This window comes from Podarcis raffonei, chromosome 6, assembly GCF_027172205.1.
Source record: "Podarcis raffonei isolate rPodRaf1 chromosome 6, rPodRaf1.pri, whole genome shotgun sequence".
In the NCBI taxonomy this organism is placed as follows: domain Eukaryota; kingdom Metazoa; phylum Chordata; class Lepidosauria; order Squamata; family Lacertidae; genus Podarcis; species Podarcis raffonei.
Genome location: NC_070607.1, coordinates 6,844,325 through 6,869,818, shown reverse-complemented (window position 1 = coordinate 6,869,818; position 25,494 = coordinate 6,844,325). Strand labels below are relative to the sequence as shown.

At 41.8% G+C, this 25,494-nt stretch overlaps 1 protein-coding gene across 1 annotated transcript in view; it reads right to left on the bottom strand.

The window, feature by feature from the left end:
* Nucleotides 1-25,252, bottom strand: part of XPR1 (xenotropic and polytropic retrovirus receptor 1) — a 105,601-nt gene extending 80,349 nt beyond the window's left edge. The window contains exons 1-2 of the mRNA XM_053391324.1: nucleotides 24,906-25,252; nucleotides 12,882-12,933 (exon numbers count right to left, since the gene is read on the bottom strand). Coding sequence (XP_053247299.1) covers nucleotides 12,882-12,933; nucleotides 24,906-24,974 — 121 coding nt within the window. The 5' untranslated portion in view covers nucleotides 24,975-25,252. The remainder of the gene's footprint in view (nucleotides 1-12,881; nucleotides 12,934-24,905) is intronic.
* Between the last annotated feature and the right edge of the window lie 242 nt (nucleotides 25,253-25,494).

Sequence of the window (25,494 nt, the reverse complement as noted above, 5' to 3'; positions counted from 1 at the left end):
TACATCTATTTATGCCCCTTCTAAGCAGAAGCATTTAGTATCTTACTTCTCTCACACACAAGGTGTACAAAAATGATCCCCATAAAGAAAAGATATGCATAAATGAGGATGGAAAGGTACATAACCCTTTAACTGAACTGCTGTTCTCCCATTACAACAAAAACACTTTACATTAAGCTCAAAATTCCATGCCAAACATACAGAAACATAACACTATTATTTTATATCCCAAACACTTTTAATTACATAGTAAGTACTATAACAAAGTTTAAGTACAGTCTAAATCACTCTCCAATAATGAATTGTTTGTATTATTTAATAGATAAGAATCACAGGGCATTGATATTTCATAGGCTGAGGCATCAAGAGTAAGGGGGGAAAGACATAACAAAAGGAAAAACACTAAGCTGATCTCTGTCAACATGTTAAAAGTGAAAGCAAGCTCTAGTTAACTAATATTTTTGTATGAACATAAATTTCTGTGTTAAAGACATTAGGTAAAGGTAAAGGGACCCCTGACTGTTAAGTCCAGTCACGGACGACTCTGGGGTTGCGGCACTTATTTCACTTTATTGGCCGAGGGAGCCGGCGTACAGCTTCCAGGTCATGTGGCCAGCATGACTAAGCCACTTCTGGCGAACCAGAGCAGCGCACGGAAACGCCGCTTACCTTCCCGCCGGAGCGGTACCTATTTATCTACTTGTACTCTGATGTGCTTTCAAACTGCTAGGTTGGCAGGAGCTGGGACCGAGCAACGGGAGCTCACCCCGTCGCGGGGATTTGAACCGCCGACCTTCTGATCGGCAAGCCCTAGGCTCAGTGGTTTAACCCACAGCACCACCCGCGTCCCTATTTAAAGACATTAGTCTGATTCTAATTAAGGTCAGAGTTTATTCATTCTCGGACTCCAAAGCTCACTTAACAATTCTTCATTTTTACAAATAGTTTTCAGTGATGTTCCAAGCAGCTTTAGATTTCACCCTTTGTAAACTGCAAAAGAAATTAATTTCCAAGTACACCAATGCAGTCTACTCAGGTTTTTGATCCTAAATAACAAACCAAATGGACTAGTTTATTTCCTACTTGCCCATACCCATCACTCCCAGTTTTACATCAATATACAGATTCTCAGTGCCTGAAAGACTGAGATAAGCAACCAGTTACAAGTAAATATCTTCACCAATGCAACATATCTGAAGCTCTTTGAAAATAAAAAGGAGCATGGTATTAAGGAAAGCACTGTCCCCTCTCTTTGAATTCTGCTGACTGGAAGCTGCCTAGGCAGATAACAGCTGACATGTCAGAGGATGAACAAGTTATTTAAGTTTTGGAAGCTGGAGCTGTCTGAAGTTTTGCACACAATTTCCCCACAGGTTGGACGAAAAAAACAAAAAGTGACCCCAACAGCTTATTTAGCAGTTTAAGTTTTCGAAATGCTATCCAAACACTCTGCTCATAATGGTTCCATACAAGACTACCAGCCTGGATCAGGAGCCTGGGAAGCGAAAAGGCACAAGGGCTACCACCGTTTTACATTCTGGCTTATAGTAAACAGTGTTAAGCTTAACTACTATTAACATTAGTGACAACCACTGTTAAAGAGAAAATTTGTTCCAGAAAATGGAAATAACTATCCTCCCAAAAGTATCTGGCAATTTGCTTTGCAGGGCATTGACACTGCATCTCCTAGTCCAAGGTATATGGTAAGACTCATTCACCCACATTTACTGAAGTAGGACAATGTCACTTGTACACTGTTTGAACAACAAAGTTCTTTTTAGCATGTGGTAATGTCTTCTACTGCACAATATACATATTGGCTATTTGGGGGACTCAATTAAGCAAAACAATTCTCACAATCTATTAATTTCATTCCAAGAAGCTTAAAAGACAGTAATACATAGAATAGCATCAGTTGAGTTTGCAAACTTTATCCAGGATTTGCATAATATAAGATTTACACTGACTTTTACCTGCATGGAAACTTTGAAGTGCACATTTTAAATGCATTTTAATTGAGGATGGAGGGGAGTTTCAGAGAGGAACTGCATTAGACCATTCAGGAAGTGTACAAGCCTGTGGAGAATTAAGGTGCAATCTCTACATTAATCCAGGAGCTGCAGATCAGATCAGTTCATACTGAAATCTACAAGGATCAAATTCCTTAAGCATGTCTAATTAGAATGGATGTCTCTTAGCCATGATCTATACGATACTAGCTCTCAGTAGTAGCAGATTACTACTACCTTGTGCTATGTCATCTAAAACACCATCCATGGAAAAATATTCTGCCATTTTACTATGGATCTTAGTACAATCCACCTGATGATACATTAACTCATTTTGCTACAATACTTGTAACATAATTTTACTGCTCTACATCTAGGATAAATGTTGACCTTCTAATTCATGTGTTTATTTCAGCATTTGTTTTAGCTTTGAATGCAATGAGACTAGCAAGCTCAAGTGAACACAAAGGAACTTACTGTGATGTAAAGTGAAGATTATCTTTACAACTGATTGCAAATATTCCACATTATTCTGTTTACACTGTTTACCCACTGCAGGGATTGTAATCCTTCATGGACATTTTTCATATAGCAGGAGAAGGGAATGTGAACATTCACAGAGATGATAAAAAAAATCAACACAGCAGCTGGCAAAGATCATAAGGAAATTGGTACAACAAGAGAGCCAAGTTTTTGCCTTGCATTCTCTGAAACTAAGATGACAATAGATCTTCACCAATTTAATGTCTGTTACCCTCTCAGATCCCCATCTCCCCATCTGACTATTTACTTTAGGTGGTCAGTGAATCAACCTCTGAAGCAAATGTTTTAGGATTATAGTTTTAGGGAAATCTGCACAGTAGCCTTTTGGTATTGGCTAATGGTTAACCAAAAGATTATATTGTTCTCAACCAGGAAAACCACCACAAGCTAGCCTACCTGGCAACCTTTAGCTCAAGTAGTGTAATGGGGTTTTTTAGACACAAACTTTAAAAATACATGAATATAGGATGTAAGATTACATTGGGCAGTATCCAACTAACTCATTACATCAGTGCAAGGATTTTTGCTTGCCCAACAGAACTCCACTCCCTGTCCCCTCCCCCTGTGCTCCCCAAATCTGTTCCAGATGGCTGGGGGTAAACTCTCAAATCAGACTTAGGGACTTGTATTGTGATGAGCTTTAAAATCAGATTTTGAGAAGAAGCACTTCTTGTAAATAAAATTTTAAACCCCAAAAAACCAAAAGCTTTTAATTGGAATTCTAGAATCAGCAACTCATTTCACAGCTGGGTTGCAGTAGTCTCTGCTTTTATGGCTCCAGGAAATAAATCCCATGTCTAATCAATGCTTTTTACTAGTATTTGCAATTGGGCGAGTCTTAGCAGAGATTAGCACCCCTTTCAATATTAATTACATTTTAGCACATAGATGTGCTAATGCATGTCTTCTACAGATCACCACTAAAACTGAGCTTTTGCAGCAATCTGTTAAAAGACATTTAAAGCAGGCAACAAGAACCAAAAATTTAGATACGTTGTCTTATCTCCAAGAGGTGTTGTTCATGTTTAATGGCAAACAAAACTACAATTTTTAACAATGAAGCAAGTCACTATTGGGTACACCAGCTGTGGATCATCACCATATGCACAAGATAATGGAAATATGAAACTGACATCAAAACCAGGAAAAAAATCAGCACTTAGGCTTCTCAGTATGGACTGCAGCTATAATCCAGACTCTTGGCAGGCTGCAACTATGTGCAGACAAGCTAAACCCGGCAACCTCTTATTTAATTCTCTCTCGTTTATCCTTCACAATGTGAAGGGGACATAAGGACAGGTACCCGTGTGGCTTATCACTTTGTGATTGATTAGTTACATGAGTGTGAGACCAGCAGTATTCAAACACTGTGGCAGCAAACCTACTGTTCATGTGAATATGCTGCAGTGCAAGACACACCACTGGGAGTAGGATTCCAAGTCTATCCTATGCTGCTATAGCATATTTAACAATAGCTAGCCCAGAATACACACAGTCCTCTTGAAAACCTCTCTTCTCAACTCAAAACAGTTGGGAAATTAATATGATTTAATTTATAGCAATACTTTCTGTCCAGGTCAGTTTCTGCCTTTGCTCCTAAACTTTTGAAAGACTATTGAGAGACTTTCCTTAGACATCTGTTTTGAACACACGGCTTGACGGTCCTCGCTACCACTCTGTTATATTGTACATATGAACTTTGATTGGCTTACTCCTATACAGTGGTACCTCGCAAGACGAATGCCTCGCAAGATGGAAAACTCGCAAGACGAAAGGGTTTTTTGCTTTTTGAGCTGCTTCGCAAGACGATTTTCCCTATGGGCTTGCTTCGCAAGACGGAAACGTCTTGCAAGTTTGTTTCCTTTTTCTTAACACCGTTAATACAGTTGCGACTTGACTTCGAGGAGCAACCCATAGAACGCGATGTGGTAGCCTTTTTTGAGGTATTTAAAGACTTTGGTGATTTTTGAAGCTTTTCCAAAACTTTTCCGACACCGTGCTTCGCAAGACGAAAAAAATTGCAAGACGACAAAACTCGCAGAACGAATTAATTTCGTCTTGCGAGGCACCACTGTAATTTGAATATCATTATTCTATTATGTATTTTCTACTATTACCCTACGTGTTGTGTTTGTATTGTTGTGATTTGCTCCTAAGGACCTGAGAGTGAGTGAGTGTGTGAGTGTGTGTGTGTGTGTGTGTGTGTGTGTGTGGAGAATCAGGGTTCACAACAGGGCTCTGAATGGGGTCAGAGGGGTTCTTGGAGGTGCCAGGTAAGGCATCCCTGAATGGGGTTCTTAAGACTAGTTTTGGACTCCTGCAAGTCCTTCACAGTTTTCAGTCAGAGTGGGGGTCTCTACAAGGCCTCAAGCCTCTTTCTCTAAAGAGGTCTCTCCAGGGTCAATGTTGGATAGATCCTAATTGCTACATGCCTGAAAGTTCATGCATTGTTTTTCATTTGCAATCAATCCATATTTACCCCTAATGGCCAATGTAGAACTGTTAGCAGACCTGAACCAACTATGAGGTTGTCCAATGCATTTTTTTATATACCACTGTGGACCACTGGCCTGATCCAGCAGGCTGTTCTTATGTTCTTAAAGAAGCAGTGGTAGCCTATGAGGGGTATAGGGCCCAAGCAGGTAAGAACTTTAAGATTAACAAAACGTATCTCTTGGATAGTTCCATTCATGTGCAGTATTTCAATGGCAAAAGCCTTCTTGATGGCTGTCCAACAACAAGGGGCAATTTGCCTTCTAGCGCAGCAGGTCCTCCAGGTACACAAGTCAGTTATCTTCAATACGGAACCCACTTTTAATTTTGGACCATATATCAGTCTGCCTCTCTATGGTAACAAGATGCAAAGATAAAGGAAGATAGATCCTAGTAATTGTGTAGGAGGGGAAATCAATATATAGCTTCTCATACAGGGCTGGCTGAGGGAAAACTGTATTTCCTAAAGTTCTAATGAGGATTGCATTACCAGAACTGTATGCTCATGATTATGCTCTGCTTGAAATCATATAATGAACTAGCTCCCCTGCCAAGTATCTGATAACACTATGCAATTATAATTAGTCCATTGTTTTACTTCAGGCTATTAGTCTTCCATGGGGGACGTGGGTGGCACTGTGGTCTAAACCACCGAACCTCTTGGGCTTCCCAGTCATAAGGTTGGCAGTTCAAATCTGCACAACGGCGTGAGCTCCGCCCAAAAGGGCTCCTTTCTCGCTGCTCGTCCCTCTGCCTCTGTCTCTCGCAAGAGCAGGCATAGGAGCCTGGTTGGGAGAGGCACAGTGCAGCGCAGTGCGAGAGGCAGGCGGCGGCAGGACTAGCAGTGAGAAAGGGCTCCTTTCTTGCCACTTGTCCCTCCGCCGCCCGCCTCACTCGAGTATAAGCCGAGGGGGGCTTTTTCAGCATAAAAAATATGCTGAAAAGCTCGGCTTATACTCAAGTATATATGGTAACTTGAATATTTTATTCAGCTGGCAAGAAGAAACACAAGAGATGCAAGGGATTGAGCTCCTCTCCCCTTGCACCAATTTGTCAAGCAATTGTCCCCCACATTACCACTTGTGAAGCTAGCATCCAGTTTTACTCTGTACCCTTCAGATTTGGGTACTTGATATTGATCCAATTTCATCTTCCGATCTTTATATGAACTAAATTGCTAAAGTTCAAAAAGAAGAAGAAAAATCCACAATCAGTATTCTGTTGATTTCAGAGAATGCACAGCTGTTAGGCACAATAAAAATATCAGATGTTGCAACATCTGTCAGGATCTAGTAGAACACAGAGGAGCAAGCAATGTCAGTTGCTGGGTATGATGAGCGGGCATCTTAGAGGTTAGGCCAATACTCAGCCCCCCTCTTCCAGCTGCTGTGAGCTGGTAGCCCTTGATGCTCTTTCAAAATAGCTTCTCTTGAGGAAGTGGACCCCAACAAATATCAACTGGGCAACAATGGCTATCTTCATCCCAAGGGGTCCTATAGCAATTAGTTCTTGATGAGCACTGGAACATTTTAATGGTAGTTGACTGCACCATTGTTAACTACTCAAAACCTATAAAGTGTCTGAATGTTTCTAAGCCTGTACGATATTAAGAGGTAAGACACTGTCTATCCACTGGCGCCTAAAGGTCTTTATTGCTCTTTTCTAATTTAATTGTGTCCTGCACACCCATCTTAACAATGGATAAATTTAATGCATAAGTATTCTTTTCTAAATTAATATGGCCATCACTAAATCTTTAATCTTCAACCAAAAGATGGGCAGCAACAGGAAGCCAAATATTTTACTTGTACTGTGTATGCATCCTTGTTTACCTTTGAAATACCTTAGAAATTTAATCACAAAGACAGCTATCCAGACGCTCTGCTTGGCACCGCATGGTGAAAGCTTTAAACAGATTAACAAAATGAAACTGGCACTGCTGTCATGGACAGCATCAAAGGAGAGTAAGTTTTTTTTATTAAATTGTTATAAGAAGCTTTTGTTTCACAGGATGTTGGTAAGAAGGAACCGTATCTGGCCAAACAAAATTATATTTCAAGACCATTTTGTCTTCTTCTCAACCTCTACCATCCAACCAGTTACAGCAAATCATATGTTTTTTTCAAATTCTGAAGAAATTAAAGTGACAGGATTGTGCTGTTACAGCAAATGAATTCATACCTTATTAACAAAGTACTAAATGCAAACAAACCATAGCAACTATTCATAGGAAGATGGCAAAACTTGGTGATATGGTCATTTAAAAGTTATTTAAACTTTACTTTAGAAACAAACATTTAAAAGGTTTTTTTTTAAATTAGAATGTAAAAGTGTTAGTGTACTGAGAGAACTAAAGTTACTAATAAACAGCAAAAATACATAAATTATTATAGTTACAACACAATTCAGGAACCATATCAATAAACATGTGGCAGAGGAGGTTATTGGTTTGTTTTTGGCTGTCTTGTATACCAACCCTTAAAATTATAAATTTACTGAATATGTTCATTTCTATAATCATCTACCTCTGCCTGTAAATTAACAAATTTTGCTACAATGCATGTAGCACTATGTTCTGGGGGTTCTTCCAACCCTCCAGAGCAGATTTAAGGGGCATGTAAGGAGAGGAGGGTGAGAAGAAATTCCAATGTACAGTCAAATGCACTTACACCAGAAGAACTGTTTAGTTGGACACTGTCCATGACTCATCTGTTCTCAATGGAAAGCTACAAGTTGGTTCTATTCAAGTTCTAACCAGTAGGAACATTCACACATGAAGTTAACATTGATTCAAAGGTGGTGAATCTTGAACCTGCTGCCATTTCAATTATATTCAGCAAAGACATTGTTGTTCATGTAAGATTTATGTACTAGGATGAGAGGGGTGGAACTCACAATGATAATCTGCAGACCATGGTTCAAATAAACCATGACTAAGCATATGTGCGAACTACGCCACAATTTGCAGCACAAACTATGGTTTTTCCAAGAAGCCAGAAGTCATTCAGAAAATCACAGGGCATAAGGGGAAGAGAACATTCAAACGGTAAGCTGTTTGTTCACATAAACAGGCCAGGAAGCAGTGCCAGTCTTAGACATTTCTGCATCTAAAACAAAAGCTCAGTTTAATGGCAGACAAATGCAGGCTGAAGATAGGAAAATGGCTATTCTCAAATCTGCTTCCTGAAGGAAGTGTTTCATGCTCCTGCACAGAGAAATCTCTGAAAAAGCTTGCCACAAAAGTGCTGAATTACCACTCACGTTTTCTCATTACCTGCATACCATCACAATCAAAGGGAACAGTATGCTTAGTTCCCAGGATTTTTAACTGAAGGGGGATTGAAATCACAAGAAGATGACAGCATTTGTTTTAATCAATCAAAAAACAAACCTAAGAAGAATCCATCACACTTCAGTCTGCTTAAGGTCATCCAAATCAGTAGTGTTGCAATTAACTTGCCTACTAGTCACAGGCAACAAGGAATTCCATTCAAACAAGTAGACAGGCTGGTAGATGAGGAACCCAGTCCTCCTCTGCCAGCCCACTTGGTAGAATTAAAAAAAAAAACCTAGCTTGTTAGGAGACCAACATCCTGCATTTTCATGCTGCCATGAAGGTAAAGAAACCAGGGCTTATATATATATATTTTAAAAAAACTGCCAGCTAATCACTTTTGTAGGCGTATTTACAAGCATGCTTTAACATTCTACCTCCAAGTTAAGAGCACACTGCAAGCAATTTTTTTTAAAAAAAAGCTTTTGCTAATGGAAATGGTGCCGACTCAGACAACATGTATACGTATCACTGACTTCTCTTCCCAGTACAGTCATCTCATATACTTTTTATAGACAATTTCCTTTGTCTTCGTCTCATTCCCTCCATTGCCCCACTCCTTCTGGTTGTCTGGGGGCATATTTACATACTGTTTCTTTGAGTCAGTCTCTTCTGGGGCTAGTCATTCACATTTAATCATCAAGATCTTTTAACTGCAAGGGGGAAATATCTGCTTAATGCAAACAATTATGCATGAACAAACAGAAAAAATACCAAGCATAATCAAAATTGTTGTTTATATGGACTACAAAGAGAATGCTGTCAGATGTGCTGGTTCTGGTCACAAATCCCAAAGGACAGTGAGTTATCTCCCCCACCCCTCCCACCCTTAATGCCAATTTTAAAACATTCAGCATGAACTCTTTAGAACAAAGATCCTTGGAAAATATCAAGTGTGGACCCTGGCCATTCAGGCACATAATCAGAATGAATAATTTACAGACATTTCACTTCATTGCCACAGAAAAGAGCTGAATTCCAAGAAGCTTGGGGAGTTAAACGCATATCTGCTAACCAAGTAAAGAGAATCAGTCAGTGTCCAGTAACCAGTCTTTCTTAGGGGCAAAAATACAATTTGCTCTGCACTAATGAGATTCCATTCCTTTGTTGTAACACTTCCCACTGACCCCTAACCCTTCTCTTGACCCAAGGCAATAAACACTGCCACACCCTTTTTTTGAAGTTCGTTCCCAAAGGAAAGCCACTACACTCATTTAAGTCATATATTGACTTTATAAAACAAAAATAGTCAGGCATTCTAAGAAGACGAAGCTGGGAAGAGCCATGGGACACCAGCAAGTTTTCAAGCTTCAAATAAGTACCTCTCATCTACTATGGGTATCAGAGGCCATATGGGATGTTAGGTAGTCAACATGTGGAGGTAAATTGTAGTAGTTTGATGATATAAAGACAAAAAAGTTTAGGAAAGTTAAGCTACTTTTGTATCTCTTTACCTTCTTTTTCTTTAAAACAAAATCATGTTTGATTTCTTTCATATCCTTGTTGACAGCATCACCTGATTGCTACAAAAGTGATCAGGCAGAAGGATGTCATGAATTCAACTGGTTATGCCCAAAGGATTTCTTGCAGAAAGTTGTATGTGGTCAACTAACAAGGTGTGCAACACCTTATTATAGGAAACACTTGTGCCTTATTGTATGAAGAACCTCTCTGCTTCTCATAGCTCATGGGATAATGAAAGAAGAATTATACCACCCGCATAAAGCAGCACTGGAATTTTTTGACCACCAATTTGCGGCAAGAAAAACAAAAGATATTAAACAATTGCAGAGTCAAAATAACATCAGTATTAGAGCAGAGCTGCAGGTGGGGGGGGGGGAGAGCAATAGTTTATCCAATCAAGTAACTCCTAGTTTTTCACACAAATAAAGACGGCCAACGGAGGAAGAGGCAATTGAGAGATGAGCCCTGCTACTGAGATAAACAAATGTTCCTCAAGATTGAAACTAAAACATTAGATGTCCAGTCAGATGCAGCATTTGGTGAATCCATAGCCAGCACAGAGAGCAGCGGCGGGGAAAAAACTATTATTTTCATTTTCCAGGGGGGAAAACACCACAAGACACCAGGTTAGGTGCATCACCATCAGATTGATTGTTCCCTTTGTTCAAATAACTGCAGTTCTATTTCTGGAAGAGCAAAACTCATTATGACTGCCCTTTAACAGAAAGAGTTTAGAACAGATCATGCTGCTTAGAGCTTTAAAATGCAATACTCCGTTTACCACTGACTAACCCAGTGACACTGGACAGTGCTTAAGTTCTACTTAGCAATGTTACCGACAACTCACTGCCCCTTTAATATACTGAATGAAGATGGCAGGTTTTAATTTTGGGGGGGGCAGGGAATCACTTTGAAGAGGAAAGTCTGTAATTTACAAGTTTAGCAGGTATGTTCCCAGAAAAACTGGCAGTGCTTAGATTCAATCTCCCATTTTTCATCTGACCTCATTGCTCACATTTCCCCACTGCTTCTATATGTGTATAAACCTATCATCTGAGCATGCTTCATGCATCTCATGTAAAGGAGACTCTAGTCCACAATGCCATAAAGAAGATTTGTCAGTCTAAGGGGTATCCTAAAAAATCACAGAATTCAGCGTAAGACAACTTCTGTTTTGTGTGCATTCAAAGAAGAGGGTGGGGGCATAAAGGGGCCAGGGGCAGGCTCATGCACACTCCGACACATGTAATGACCCAGAACATAACCCCCGGACAAATGGGGGTTGCCTGTACTAGAGAGAGAGAGAGAGAGAGAGAGAGAGAGAGAGAGAGAAAGAAAGAAAGAAAGAAAGAAAGAAAGGCAGGCAGGCAGGCAGGCAGGCAAATGGGGGTTGCCTGTACTAGAGAGAGAGAGAGAGGGAGAGAGAAAGAGAGAGAGAGAGAGAGAGAGAGAGAGAAAGAAAGAAAGAAAGAAAGAAAGAAAGAAAGAAAGAAAGAAATTCTGTTCAATAAGGCTAGCTATTTCTTAATTAACTAATATGTGATTAAAGCTTTAGCTAATAAATCACACCAATCCGTAAAGGCTTACAGCCCTACTTCTTCTCTCTGGTCTGTGTGCAATACTTTAAATCTGTGCTTTCTAAATTTCATTCTTATCAGATTAGCTCTCCCTTTAGCAATATTTAGCTGTTCCTCTAGGGTAGCAATAGCAATCATTACCAACCACAGGCCACGCTGGCTGGAACTGATGGAAGTGAAGAGTCCAGCTCCTGGAGGGCCAAAGATTCACCATCTCAACTCTAGTGAATAATAAGTCTTCCGAGTTGCTGGCAAGTGGCCATTCTACCACCATCATTCATGAAGATGCTGAACGGTATGAGACCCAGAATTCCCACACTGGATACCTGTTTCCAGTTCATACCTTTTGCCAGTTCAACACTGACCCACTCAACTTACTCTGCATGGGTGTAGCCAGGATTTGGGGGGGGCAGACCTTTTGTTGGGGGGCAGAACCTCAGTTTGCTATGCAAGTGGTGAGCGGAGACAGAAGCAAAAGTGACCAGAGCAATAGATGTATATTTTACTCTCATACACCTCTCCGGGGTGGAGTTCCAGGAGCCGGATAGAGCAATCTTGAGGTCCATATTCTGCCCCCAAACCAGAGGTTATCCAACCCTGATCTACAGATACACCTAATGGCTTGTTCCATTTTGGAAATTTTCCAATTGGCTGTTAGAATGCATTTTTAAAAACAGTTTATTCACCATATGGCTACCTATCTCATTTTGCTGCATAACACAGAGATTGAGAGCTTTGACTCTTTGCTTGCAACAAATTACAGATGGCACAGGCTACATCAAAAGAACGTTTTCCATTAGCAGTCTTCAACCTTTTTAGACCCAGAAGCATCTTTAACCCAAACATGCATTTGGGGCTCCATTTATTTTTATTTATTTATTTGCATGGTCATAGTGACGCTTTTGCAACCCACTTTAAATTAAGCTACAACACAGAGTATCTTTGGTTACTGCAATGGGGGGTGCCAAAATTAATCTTGTGCTACCTCATAATAATTTGGAATCAACATATTTTTTTTTGAGGGAGGAATTAAGTGACTACACTCATTCTATCAAAATAGAAATCCTAGGCTTTCCGATGATTGCAGAGTGGCTAGAAGCATGCCCAGGTTGTGAAACGGCATATCTAATACACTTCCAAATGAAAATAGGAGAACTTTTCCTGAAATGTTTTGACTACTATTCAGTGATCACACAGAGCTCTAACTACCTCCTTTTCCTCATTTTTACTCTTGGCAACTCCCCCCCCCCACCTTTTTCCCTATGCAAATGAGCAATAACCAGACTGAATTGGATTTTGAAAACAAAATGGGAAGATCATAGAAATTTAAAGATTATGCAAGAACATAGATGTACTTTAGCCTCTGACTTATTATGCAGCCACTTTGAAACAGCTTTATTCAAAAATGTGGTGTATGCGGGCTCCAATTCCAAATGCTAAGGGAAGAATTGGCTCACTTACCTTCTATAGAAGGGGCTTGGTCCTGAGCTGCATACAGCATCTCCTTGAAAGCCTGTACCAAAAAAAAGAGGCAGGAAGAGTTAAATCTGTAAGCACAAACACATTCAATCACTTTGATCAATCTATCTAAAATCAAGTAGCAATGAAAGTCCTTTTATGCCTCCAGGCTGACATGGAATGTGAACTTTTATTTCATTACACTTTTTTGTAGTATCAAAAATTAAATAAATACCGCACATTTACCAAAAGCATGTAGTACAGGCAACAACTGGCTGTATAAACCTATAGAGCAAGGAAGCTGCTAGGCTTCTAAGATTCTCCATTTTCTAAGTGGTGTTATTCAAGTAAGTGTTTAACAGATTGCCTCAGGATTAGTTGGAATATAGCAAAAGGGGATTATCTCAGATTATATTAGCATTATGCAGCACTGCAATAACGTAGCTTTTGAACAGAAAGTCAAGATATTATTAAAATCAGTAAGGTCACTTATTTCCTGGCAGAATTTCATCGTATTACAATAGAGATCAATTCAATCCAGTTTACAAGACAACTGTGCTGCAGTCATGTCTTTCATAGCTGAGCTATTTGGTTAAAGTCCAGGCTTTCTAATTACAACACACTGTTGTTTTTGCAAAGCTTACAGTTTGTCTATTGCTCCCCAGGATGCAACAAGTGGATGCAAGGAAAGCAGATCCTGTGCATGCTTAGAGCTCAACAAGCTTGGCTTTGGGCTTTCCCAGAAACATGGTACCAACTTTGGGTGTGAAGGACTCCTGAAAGCCTCAGGATGATCAGAGGTGCCTGCATTAAAAGTAAGGCTAACCTATGTAAACATTAGCTTTTAAATCATATGCAACCTAGATCCTGAATAGCTGAGGTCTCATTGTCATAATCTGTTTAACATGTAAAACTCGGTATGCCCTTTAACTTCTTCACTGTGCTCAGACATTCAACATAAACTAAGAAACACACACACACAAACCCATCAGAAAGCATCCAAATGAAACATTAAAAAAAAGATTACGTCTCAGAATGGTTATGTTTATTGACAGCCCAATGTATTTCAGCCAAAAGGGCTTTCTATGAAAGGCAGACAATATACACATGTATAAAATTTATGCATTATTTATTGGGCAAGCTTGAAAACTTCAAAGTTTTTAGCTTTGTTTACTAAATACAAGTAAAATTAAATATTAAAAATTGGGTCAGGTTTGGGGAACCCTTCCTAACCAGCAGATGGGAGCTTAGGTCCCATAACCCATGGAGGCCATTCTGACAGTTCAGCAGAGCTTCCTATCACCTAATATCACCATGACTTTAGCTGATAAAGTTTGAAACCACAGAGGGCTTTGAAAGTACGATAACCAAGTGACTGATGGTGCCTGCAAACCCCATTTTCAGCAGGGAGCCGAAAGAAGAAAAATAACCAGCACATTTTATCCCCAATGACGGATTCCCTGCAAAACTTCTGCCGCCTTTCTTTTCATTCAAGTTTAGGCTACAACTTCACACAGGCTTAGCATAGAACAAGCTTGGTGAATTTACCAGGGCTTTACTTTTGAGTAAACCTACATAGAACACATACTATTCCAGAAGAGGCAGGGTATTTGAGTGCATTGAAGTCTCTTCACAACAATTTAAGCGTGACAGCATTAATTCATATACAGAACTCAGAAAATTACTAGAAGTACAGCAACTACAACACAATCTAGAAATCCTGTTACTTTCTGGTCACTTCCACTCTTTGCCAAACACACAAGCAATACACTCAATTTCACTGGCTTCTTACAGCAGTAAAGGAGTGATGGGCAAGTAACAGCTCTATTATAAAAGTTCCTTTCCTGCCCTCACAATGCCAAAAGGCACAAACTTCTTCTAGAGTTAACTCTTAATACCACATTTCAAAAAGTTCAATTTTCACAGATCTACCCTTCCAATCTCATGCTGCTCTGCTTGACCCAATGCAGACTTAGGCTTACATGCAATTAAGTCTATCAATTTCAAAAGGCTTAAGCATTCTTAATTCTGCATAGGAAAAACGCCACACATATCACAATAGAGTCATCCGACTCTTTAATCTTGTTTACCTGATTTAAAAGTATATTCATTGTTGCAAAGTTGGCTGCCTTGTCAATATGCCTGCAAAAGTTACTCTTCTGCTAACAACAACAACAACATTTAATTGCATTCCCATGCTGGTTACGGAGAGGGAAAGTTTTTAATGTGTTTTACTGAAGAAAAAGAAACTTTCCTTCCTCCGTAGCTAGCTTTGAAATCAAGCAGCCTGACATAAAAGCACTGGAAAAATCCATACCTCAAACACCTCGCTCACCGGCATGGAATTACTGGTCACCCATATGTACCAGGTGAGTTGATAAAATAAAAGGCAAGTGTAGCCAACAGAATGGTAATCTAAAAAAGGAACAGTGGGTGATGAAATGGTTGGAACTGCATCAGTTGCAAGTACAGTGGTACCTCAGGTTACAGATGCTTCAGGTTACAGACTCCGCTAACCTAAAAATAGTACCTCGGGTTAAAAACTTTGCTTCAGGATGAGAACAGAAATCGCGCGGCAGCGGCGCGGCACAGTGGCAGGCCCCATTAGCTAAAGTGGTACTTCAGCTTAAGAACAGTTTTAGGTTAAGAACAGACCTCCAGAACGAATTAAGTTCTTAACCAGAGGTACCACCGTATGGTTAAGTCACTGAGTTCCCACCATAAGGGATAAAAATTGTTAATTCCTTGAACTATTAAAAATGAGATTAAAAAAACACATTTCAGTTATCATTGGCATCCCTTTGAGATAACCTGGCTTTAAATGAAATATCAACTTAACGCAAACATGTAAAACTGAACTGATTATATTCGTACAAACAGCTGCTTTTACGCTACTTCTCTTTGTAACATAGTTGGGGAAAACATCCTTGCCTGTCGTCACTGCACATTAACCCATGTGCTTATATTATAGCTGGGCACTGGGAGTCAAGGACTGGCAGGTCGCCATGGGTTTTATTCACTAAGCCATCTGGGTGACTTTCTATGTCTATTATGCTTAGCAACTACCTGATCTCTACAATTGGCTCAGAGTTAGCACTGCATTGTCACTATGTTTCTATCATTATAGCAACCTGTATGTTTAGGAATTATTTTAGTGTGTGGAATTTTTTTTTTTACTTTACCCCTTGGTGATTTAAATCAACCAGACTCATGCTACTGAAACTGCTGGAGAATTAGTCTTGATTACTTGTAAACACTGTAGGACTATGGACTTTAGTCTGACAAATCCAACTTTAGAGTCTTTACCTAAACTCTGATCCCAAGAAGAAAGTAATGATAGGCCAGAAGCTACAATTAGAAAGACACAAACAGTAGTGGCAAAAGAGATATTAAAAACTGCTAACTAAGTATGTGCATTAGATTTGGGAAAAATCCAAAATCAATAACCAAAGCAGGCTGCTCTGAACAAATTCAGGACTTGTCAGAGACAAAGCAATTTCTCACTGGTGGCACTTTGGGCATTCAGACTGTGAAGTGCGTCTGCAAAAAGAAACACTGCTCCCTAAGCAAGGGAAGACTCCAGAATGGGGAAAAGAGGAAGCAATAGCTCTTGTGTAACTGACAGGTTGTTGTTGTTGTTTAGTCGTTTAGTCGTGTCCGACTCTTCGTGACCCCATGGACCAGAGCACGCCAGGCACCTCTGTCCTCCACTGCCTCCCGCAGTTTGGTCAAACTCATGCTGGTAACCTCGAAAACACTATCCAACCATCTCATCCTCTGTCGCCCCCTTCTCCTTGTGCCCTCCATCTTTCCCAACATCAGGGTCTTCTCCAGGGAGTCTTCTCTTCTCATGAGGTGGCCAAAGTACTGGAGCCTCAGCTTCACAATCTGTCCTCCCAGTGAGCACTCAGGGCTGATTTCCTTCAGAATGGAGAGGTTTGATCTTCTTGCAGTCCATGGGACTCTCAAGAGTCTCCTCCAGCACCATAATTCAAAAGCATCAATTCTTCGGCGATCAGCCTTCTTTATGGTCCAGCTCTCACTTCCATACATCACTACTGGGAAAACCATAGCTTTAACTATACGAACCTTTGTTGGCAAGGTGATGTCTCTACTTCTCAAGATGCTGTCTAGGCCTGTCATTGCCCTTCTCCCAAGTAGGGCTGGGCAATATATCATCCCAAACTGGTTCAAAGTCCATTTCATGAATTTTTGATCTGGCAATATATTGTGAATCACAATGTATATATGTTTGTGTGCTATGCAAAAATCACAATGTGGGGGAAAATGTGAAGCCAACCAATGCTTCTCTCAATTCCTGCACCAATATTAACTCTGCTGGCTCAGCTCTCTCCTGCCTCCTGCAAGGGGCAGCGAATCACAAGAGCAGCCGCTGGCAAAAATCTCAACGCAGGAAAAACCATGAAGCCAGCCAATCCCTCTCTACAGCTCCATCCTTATTTCAGACATCTTGATATATTGGTATATGGCGATGTTTAGCTGGCGATATATCATGATGCTGAAAACCAGCTATCTCCTAGCCCTACCCATAATAGATTTGTTTTTCCAAATCAGATCGCCCCCAAAGTGCTTGAGACTGAACTGGTCTGTTTTCTGAAGCACCCAGTTGGAATCCAAACAGAATTTCGTGGTTGGTGCACACACACCCTGTCAACTAAAGTTTGTAATTTTGCAAAGTAGATATGAAAAGCCATTTCTTTCTTAAAGAGTAATGAGGGAACAACATCTCTATCTGAAAAGTTTAGCAGATGAACACCATTAAGTTCATTCCCCAAATCAGTTTCCTGATTTGTGTATTAACTGCTTCCCAACATTTTATTTCAAGGATAATGCAGCATTACACACACATGCACAAAAAGTAACACCAGGAACCAACTGCTTAATTTCCTCACTTGTAGATATGTTATCCCCAATGCTCCACCACCTCTTTTTCCTTGCCTTACTTTATCAAGTCAGACAGACCTCTAGAGAAATTAAGGAACGAGAAAAGGGAGAGCTGGAGCTGCAGCCCACAGCATAACAAGATTTTTTTTATTTAGCACTCCAGGCTTCACACCTTGTAATAGTAATTCACACTGCTAAGCTCCAACTAACATTGCACTTGCACTGCTCATCCCGAGAACTGCACTGATCAGCCATAGAATCACAGAATTTCATAGAATTGTACAGTTGGAAATGCCATCTAGCCCAACCATCTACAATGCAAGATTGTTCTATAAAGCATATTTAGTATTATTTGCACCATTTCCTTACTTACTTACATTTCCTTACTTAACTTATGGAACATGGAGAACATGTTGTACAGAATTATTATCATTATCACAAAAAATCTAACCTCTTGCTTTACTTAGAGAAATTTTGAAAACATTGGCATTATCTGCTATAGGTTTAGAAAATGGGGCTCAAGGCGGGAGGATGCTAATGAGAAATACATTAGTCAAAGCGAAGGACCACCTGCAGTCCCCGTTCCTTATCACTTTCTATTTCCTCACCCTCTACTACTGCTTCACACTCCTCGACAGCAACTCTTGTCAAAATTTGTGGAAAAAATTATCAAGTCTGAAAGATATAGTGTTATCAAGAGGAGTGCAAAGTTCACAAGTTAGGCTGAAGTGCATGAAAAGAGAGAGGGGTGTACACCTCAAAATGGGATAGAAGAAGAAATGGAAACAGCACTTTCCTTTCAAATGGAGAGAACAGAAAAAGTGACAAAATACAGCCTAAGGCATTGGATCCATTAGCACATCATCTGGATTTTGGACCTCAGCAAGCTAATGCTCAAGAAACTGTCAAGCAAATCCCCTAGGATTGAATTTGCATTCATAGCTACTTAAAAAAAAAAGTTTTCCCACCAGCTGTCTGGACAGGACAAGGCAGTGAAGCAATTATTAGTTGGGATGCTATTTCAATGCTTTAGTGTTTCTCATGTGTCCTTTCGACATTGCAAAATCTACAATGACCCTTCAAAATCAAACAATTTGTCAATTTAGTTAAATTAGTGTACAGTCTGGCTCCCTTGTTATTTACACTGTGCAAATTCTACACTGAAATTTTAAATAAAACACATACTTAGACATCATACAACTTTTCCATGTTTGACACTCTATGAATATTTTCACACACATTCTAAGCATTTCCTTTAAAAGTTCAGTACACATCACACCTCAAATTAGTTCTGTAACTGAGATTTAACAAACCGAGCTACTAACTTGGCATTCAGAATTCACCACATAACCTACAGGCATACAATCAAATACTGATGAGTTTGAATTAAGTGTAGGGGTGGCAATAAAGAGTCAGTATAAAAATTGTAATTTGTGAGAATGAGTTGTCTCCTTTTCAACTCTTCATTCTTAAATCAAAATAAGCCAACGCATTCATGAAACCTTCTGTCTCCTCTTCTACAGACTACTGCCTCCATATGGAGTCAGTCAAGATAAATGTCTCTTCTACAATATCATGAAGAAGAGCAGCGTATCAGTCATGTTCCGTTCTAACAAAGCATAGGCTGAGAAAATTAAACATATGTATATGCATAATCTATTGTGTTCATTGATGGCAAAAGTGACTAAATCTACTCCCATCTGATGTGCCAGCAGATTATAGAACAGGGATCACAAACATGATGCTCAGGTGTCAGTGTGCCCACCAGCACTCACTGCGGGGCCCACAAAAGGTGTCAGAAAACTCTCAAAAATCCACAATACACGAGGAGCAGTTTGCTCTTCCTGCCACATTCCTGCCATCAATTGTTCAGCATCTCATAGACATCCCCTCAAGTATGCCCCCATTTCACTAGATGCCAGAATCGGATGCCCATGCTCCCATCTATTCTGAACAGTTAAGAGGTGCAAAGAGCTTCTTTGTGAGCAAGTGTGGCTCTGGCTGATGTAGCTGCCTTTTTCCACAGGACACCTCACGGAGGCCACACCCTCAGAATTTTGTGGTCCTGTTGGTTCTTCCTCCCTTTAAGAAGTGGCAGCCATTATGCTACACACACACCCCACCAGTCATTTTGCAACTAGCACCCTCAACATTTCCTCAAAATTCCAAAAGTGCCCACTGGCCTCAAAACACTGGTGACCCGCACTATAGAAAATAATAACTTTGTTAACTGTATGCATCTTCTCTACATTCAGCAATAAAGTGTAAAGGATATTTGAATCAAGTCTTTTGTGACACAATTAAGCCACGCCACAATGCAACACCGATTAATAAAGCCTCACTATGAAGGACTTGGCTGAAATCCTGCTAAATGTGCGTGGCCAAAACCATACTGGGACAATTCCACAGTTGTCATGGAATCCTGAGCCAAACCGGACAAGACAGCCTTGACAGATATTGAAATCCCTCCAGAACCAAAAGCTGGGGGACAGTGTTCCAGTCACCAGACTTGAGACCATCCATTAGGCACTAGAGTGGGAGTAGACCAGGTATCCAATATGTGCCCTCCAGATGTTATAGACTATGACTCCCATCCTTTCAGGCCACTGGCACTGGCTGATGGGGGTTAAAACAATTAATAGTGCCAAGTAACTAGCCTGCAAAAAAAGAATAGTAAAGGTCAAACCCTCCATCATGCCACAGATCCATAACCGGACCTCCCAACTTTTTTAACACTTTAATAACAGACCCAGGTTAGGGAATTGCATGCCTTGAGGCTGCAAGCAAGATGGCCATAAAATAGATAAAGAACTCAAGCTGAATCTCACAAGCAGTAAACGGTATTAAAAAAAGAACTGGACATTTGTGATAACAACCTTATGAGATGGGGTTTGCAGAGCAGAGACTAAACAGACTGAGTTTGCTGAAAGCCACTAACAAGTTCATGGCAGAGGCAAAGTCCAAATCCGGCAGTTCACAACTAGTCTTCCAGCCACGGTGCTATATCAGCTCTCAGGGTGGAAACTCTGTGGCATCTCAGTGTTGATGGCAGGGGTCCAACAACAACATGCTATTAAGATGCTGCCTAGCAGAGCTTTTTCAAATGTTATTGATTTTTAGAACCTGGTCATCCCCCATCTGTTCCTGCAGTGGGCTACTTTACAGCTAAAATTGTTTGCATCCTCTTCAATACATTCACAAATATTATTAATATTAATCTGTTCTGGAGGTATTCAGGGCTTAGGTTAGATTAGAATGTGCATGATGATGCAGCACAAGCACAGAAAAAATATGGAACTTCGGACTGGTTATGAAGCAGCTTCTCTGGAGCTTTAATGTTTAAATCAGCACCTTGTTGCTGACTGAGGTATGTTTGAAGCATGAACATGCAATGCCTGGTGAAGACTCAGTAGCCTGAGGCGGCACTGGCTTGTCTGTTGTAGGCAATTATCACTTCTATGCCAAGGCATAAACTCCTTGTTCCTTCCCATGACTAATAAAAACAAAATTATGCAAAAGACCGGAGATGCTAGACAAATTTTGCTTAATGTATAGCAAGTCACAGAAACCAGCTTTCCTTGGAACAGCAACTGGGTTACGTAAGCATGGATGGGAGTGTAAAACAAGTTGCAGCAGCAGAGTTTTTTAGCCCATCCTTTCTGGAATTTGATCAGGGCTCCAGGGATAGTCCTCCCTTTTTATCCTAACAACCCTGTGATATAGGTTAAGCTAAACATGCACTACCAGCCCAAGTTCTGCCTCTAAGCTTTGCGCTAAATAGGTATTTGAACCCAGTTGTTCATGCTACACTATAACCACAAACCATACCAACACCTTTTTAGGAGGAGCTATGGTTTCATAAACTTGAGGTGACCTGCAAAAGACCTATGTTTAGTTTTTTCTTCCTATGAACAACTTTTGATGTAAAACAAGCCTCTAATCTGGGACAGATAGTCCTATTATTTCCACTAGGTAAAGGGACCCCTGACCGTTAGGTCCAGTCGCGGACGACTCTGGGGTTGTGGCGCTCATCTTGCTTTATTGGCCGAGGGAGCCGGTATACAGCTTCCGGGTCATGTGGCCAGCGCACAGCTGTTTACCTTCCCGCTGGAGCAGTACCTATTTATCTGCTTGCACTTTGACATGCTTTCGAACTGGCATGGCAGGAGCAGGGACCGAGCAATGGGAGCTCACCCCATCGCAGGGATTTGAACCACCCACCTTCTGATCGGCAAGCCCTGTTAAACCACAGAGCCACCCGCATCCCTATTATTTCCACTATGGCCTATCGATTGTGATTTATTGTGTGCGTGTGTGTGTGTAAGAACTTCTGAAAAAATAAAAACAAAAAATAGCTTTTTCTAAGTTGTCCTTGACAAATAGGTAAGGTTATCTGAGTTTTGCTTAAGCTGCAGAATCTGAGTAGACATATTAACATGAATAAGGTACAAATAAAGGCATAGTTTGCCTTCAAGATCCTTACAGAATCCATGTCCCCATAAAACTCCAAAGCAGGATCACAGCTGGCAATTCCTAGACCAATTCAACCCTCCTGAAAGTTATTGTCTCCCTGATGCACCCTCCACAAATCTCAACCAGGGTGGGGGCAAACACATGAACATAATGGCATCTGCTGTAACAGCCAGAGTTTATTAAACACTTCACAGAAAAATAGTGTTTTGAAAAATATATACCATTGTATGTATAATCCCTTCTAATAGTAGCACTGTTATGAATATGCCAAACCTATTTAGTCTCAACACTGAAGTAGCAATATTCTTCATTACTTCATTTTTAGGAGGAGCTATTGGAAAACTACATTAACGCATTTTGCTCAGTGTCTACCGGACTGAATATAATTCCAAGCTGTTGCATGCAGAGAACTGACAGTGGTGCTGAAAAGCTACTTATGCATTAGGCAAAAGTCAACTGACTGAGCATTTCACGCCACCTAAAAGACCATTTGAAATAAAGTTCTCACAGCCCCTGAGCTGCTTTTCACACTTACGGAGACTACATAAAATAAAAAGGTCTCTCATCCTTGCTTACTTGTAGGGGTGAATGCAATCTGTATGTTTTCCTACTAATTTCTCCATGCATCTAAATTTGAGATGATACACCCAAAGCTTCAGTGCTGTCCTTTAACAAAGATCGCTTTAACAGCCACTTGCCCTTCCTCAAATTCCAACGTCAGTGAAAATCATAGGTTGATTTGGAGACTACATGTACATGGTTATCTTCTTGAGAATCCAAGTGAAAATGGCAGGATAGCAGACAATCCAAGAGAATCTAAGCTCTTGCTAAAACCCAAGTCTTTGTATGGCAAACTCACTAAGAACATGCTCTTTAAAGCTTATCAGGCATTTTGTGAAGCTATTATTTTCCCCTAAGCAAACAAGAAACAAGAACAAATTTCAAAAGGGTAACTAAATAATTACATGTGACCTTTTTTGTATATAAGTCGGGGGGGGGAGCTGAAACACCTGACTAAATATGTGGTCAATTCCCTCTTGAAATACTTGCATTCATGCTTATACTATATTCCTTATACGGACTTGAAGTCAGTACAAACACAAACAATGGAAACTGTAGGAAGAAATGCCCAGATATATTTTTTAAATTCTCGAAAACTGCCTAACCCAAATAAAAACCACAAAAGACAGAGCAGCTGAGACTCCAAAAACAAGGGATAGCATGAGGGCTCTAGGTGGATACATGCTTGGCTTGTACAGTTGATTACTTTTTGGAGAAAGTCCATGCCACAGATATGACAAATGGAAAGGTGTTGCGTTATTAGAGAAAGCCTCAAAGGGATAAAACACAATGAATAATCAAAACTGCAACAGAAGGTACTGGCAGAAGGAAGATAAAATCTTTGAGGCAAACTATAGACATTAAAGCCAAACCTCAAAGAAATATGAGGAGTAGAGATGAGAGGGTCCAGAAAAGAGGGGAGGGAGGGATTGTATTTTTGCAGGCCTTCATGTATCTAGTTTGATGCTATGGGCCTGGCAACCAGTCTCCTTGAACCACTTCCAGGAATCACCACACCCACAAGGGCAGCTCACATTCAGATCCTCATACACTGCCCTCAAGCCCAACACAGGCAAATTCTCAAAACGTGGTTAAGCAGCACTAGGCCATTGGTATATAGCAACTCGGGCATCTGATCAAGGACAGTTACAAACAATTGATATGGAAAATTCCAAGTGACAGAATTGGAGGGTATTGATAACCCTGGGATAGGGTGCCACCTAGCTTCCTTCCCAGATAACCTTTACAGTTCCTCTCTACCCGCAACCCAGCAATGTTCTATCACAGCACTGATACAGGGGCTTTGCAGCCATTAAAAAAATAATAAAATTCCAGTGGCGGAGGAGACCAGCTTTGCACCCTTCAACAAAGGAGGACGGAGGCTGCTTGAGCTCCTGCTCCTTCCCCACGGCTAAAAGGACACACCCCGCCAAAGCCTCGGTGCCAAGTTTCCCGAAGCGGATTGCCATGGGGGTATAAGGGGGAAAAAGGGAGAATATATATATATATGTGCTTTCAGGAAATTCGTGGAAGAAGAGACCAAATGCAACGAGGCAGGTGAGGAGGTCGAAGCTGCAGCTGCACCACCTCCTTGCGCGGCAGCGCCGCAAACTTGGCTGGCGCGCGAGAGATGGGAGGGACCCGAGCCAAGTCCGGGGGGGGGAGGGAGAATGCGGCGCACCAAGGGGGGCGGGGGCGGCGGAGTTTTGCGCTTGGGGCGCACCTGAGCCTAGAATTGGGGGTGGTGGGGGATGGGGAGGATAAATTGGGAGCTGTTCCCCCCCCCGCGTAAACAAGCGCTTTCGCCTCTCCTGTTTTCTCACACACCCACCATACTTTTCAGCCTTGCGCACCCATATCCTAAGCCGTTGGCCCTTCCCCGCCCGGGGTGACTTCTCTCCACACACCCCCCCACCGCCCCCCACCCACAAAGACCCCTTGTTTTGCCTCTACGCCTCCTCCGAAGCCGCCCACCCCTCACAACCGAACACAGACCCCTCAAAGCCATTCATTCCCCCCCACCCCGCTTTAGCTGCGTCTCTCCCCCCCCCCGCGACCCCCACAAGGGCGGCAGCAGCAGCAGCTTACCTCATACTGGATGTACTGCTTCCTCCACTCCGGGGTGATGTGCGCGGAAAGGTGCTCGGCGAACTTCATCCTGCCGCCTTGCCGCTGCCTGCCCGGGGAGCCGGCTCAGCGGACGCAGCGCCGGGATGAGGCGCCTCTTTCTCCTCCTCCTGAGGGCGAAGGACCACCACCGCCGCCGCCGCCGCCGCCGCACATGAGACCCCTCAGACAGGCACACGCGCGCCGCCCTTCCCGGCAGCAGCAGCCCACAGGCACGAAAGCGCGCCGCCGCTCGTCCCCGCCTCGCTCAGGGTCTCCTCAGCGCCGCCGCCACCGCCGCCGCCCGCCGCGGCCCCGCAGCCTCCTCCGGCGCCCCTGAGGCAGTAGCGGCGCCCGCCGCCTCCGCCGCCATTTTGCCTCTCCGCCCCGCTGGGCCCGCCTCCCCATCCCTAGGCCGGGGATGACGTCATCGCCTAGGTAACCGCCCCCCGAGAGAGAGAGAGAGAAGGGGGAAAGGGCTCCGCTGTGGGCCACGCCCACCGCTCCTCCCCAGCCTGCGCGCGCGCGCGCCACCCTAAGGAAGGGGGCGGGGTCGACACTCTCCCCCGCC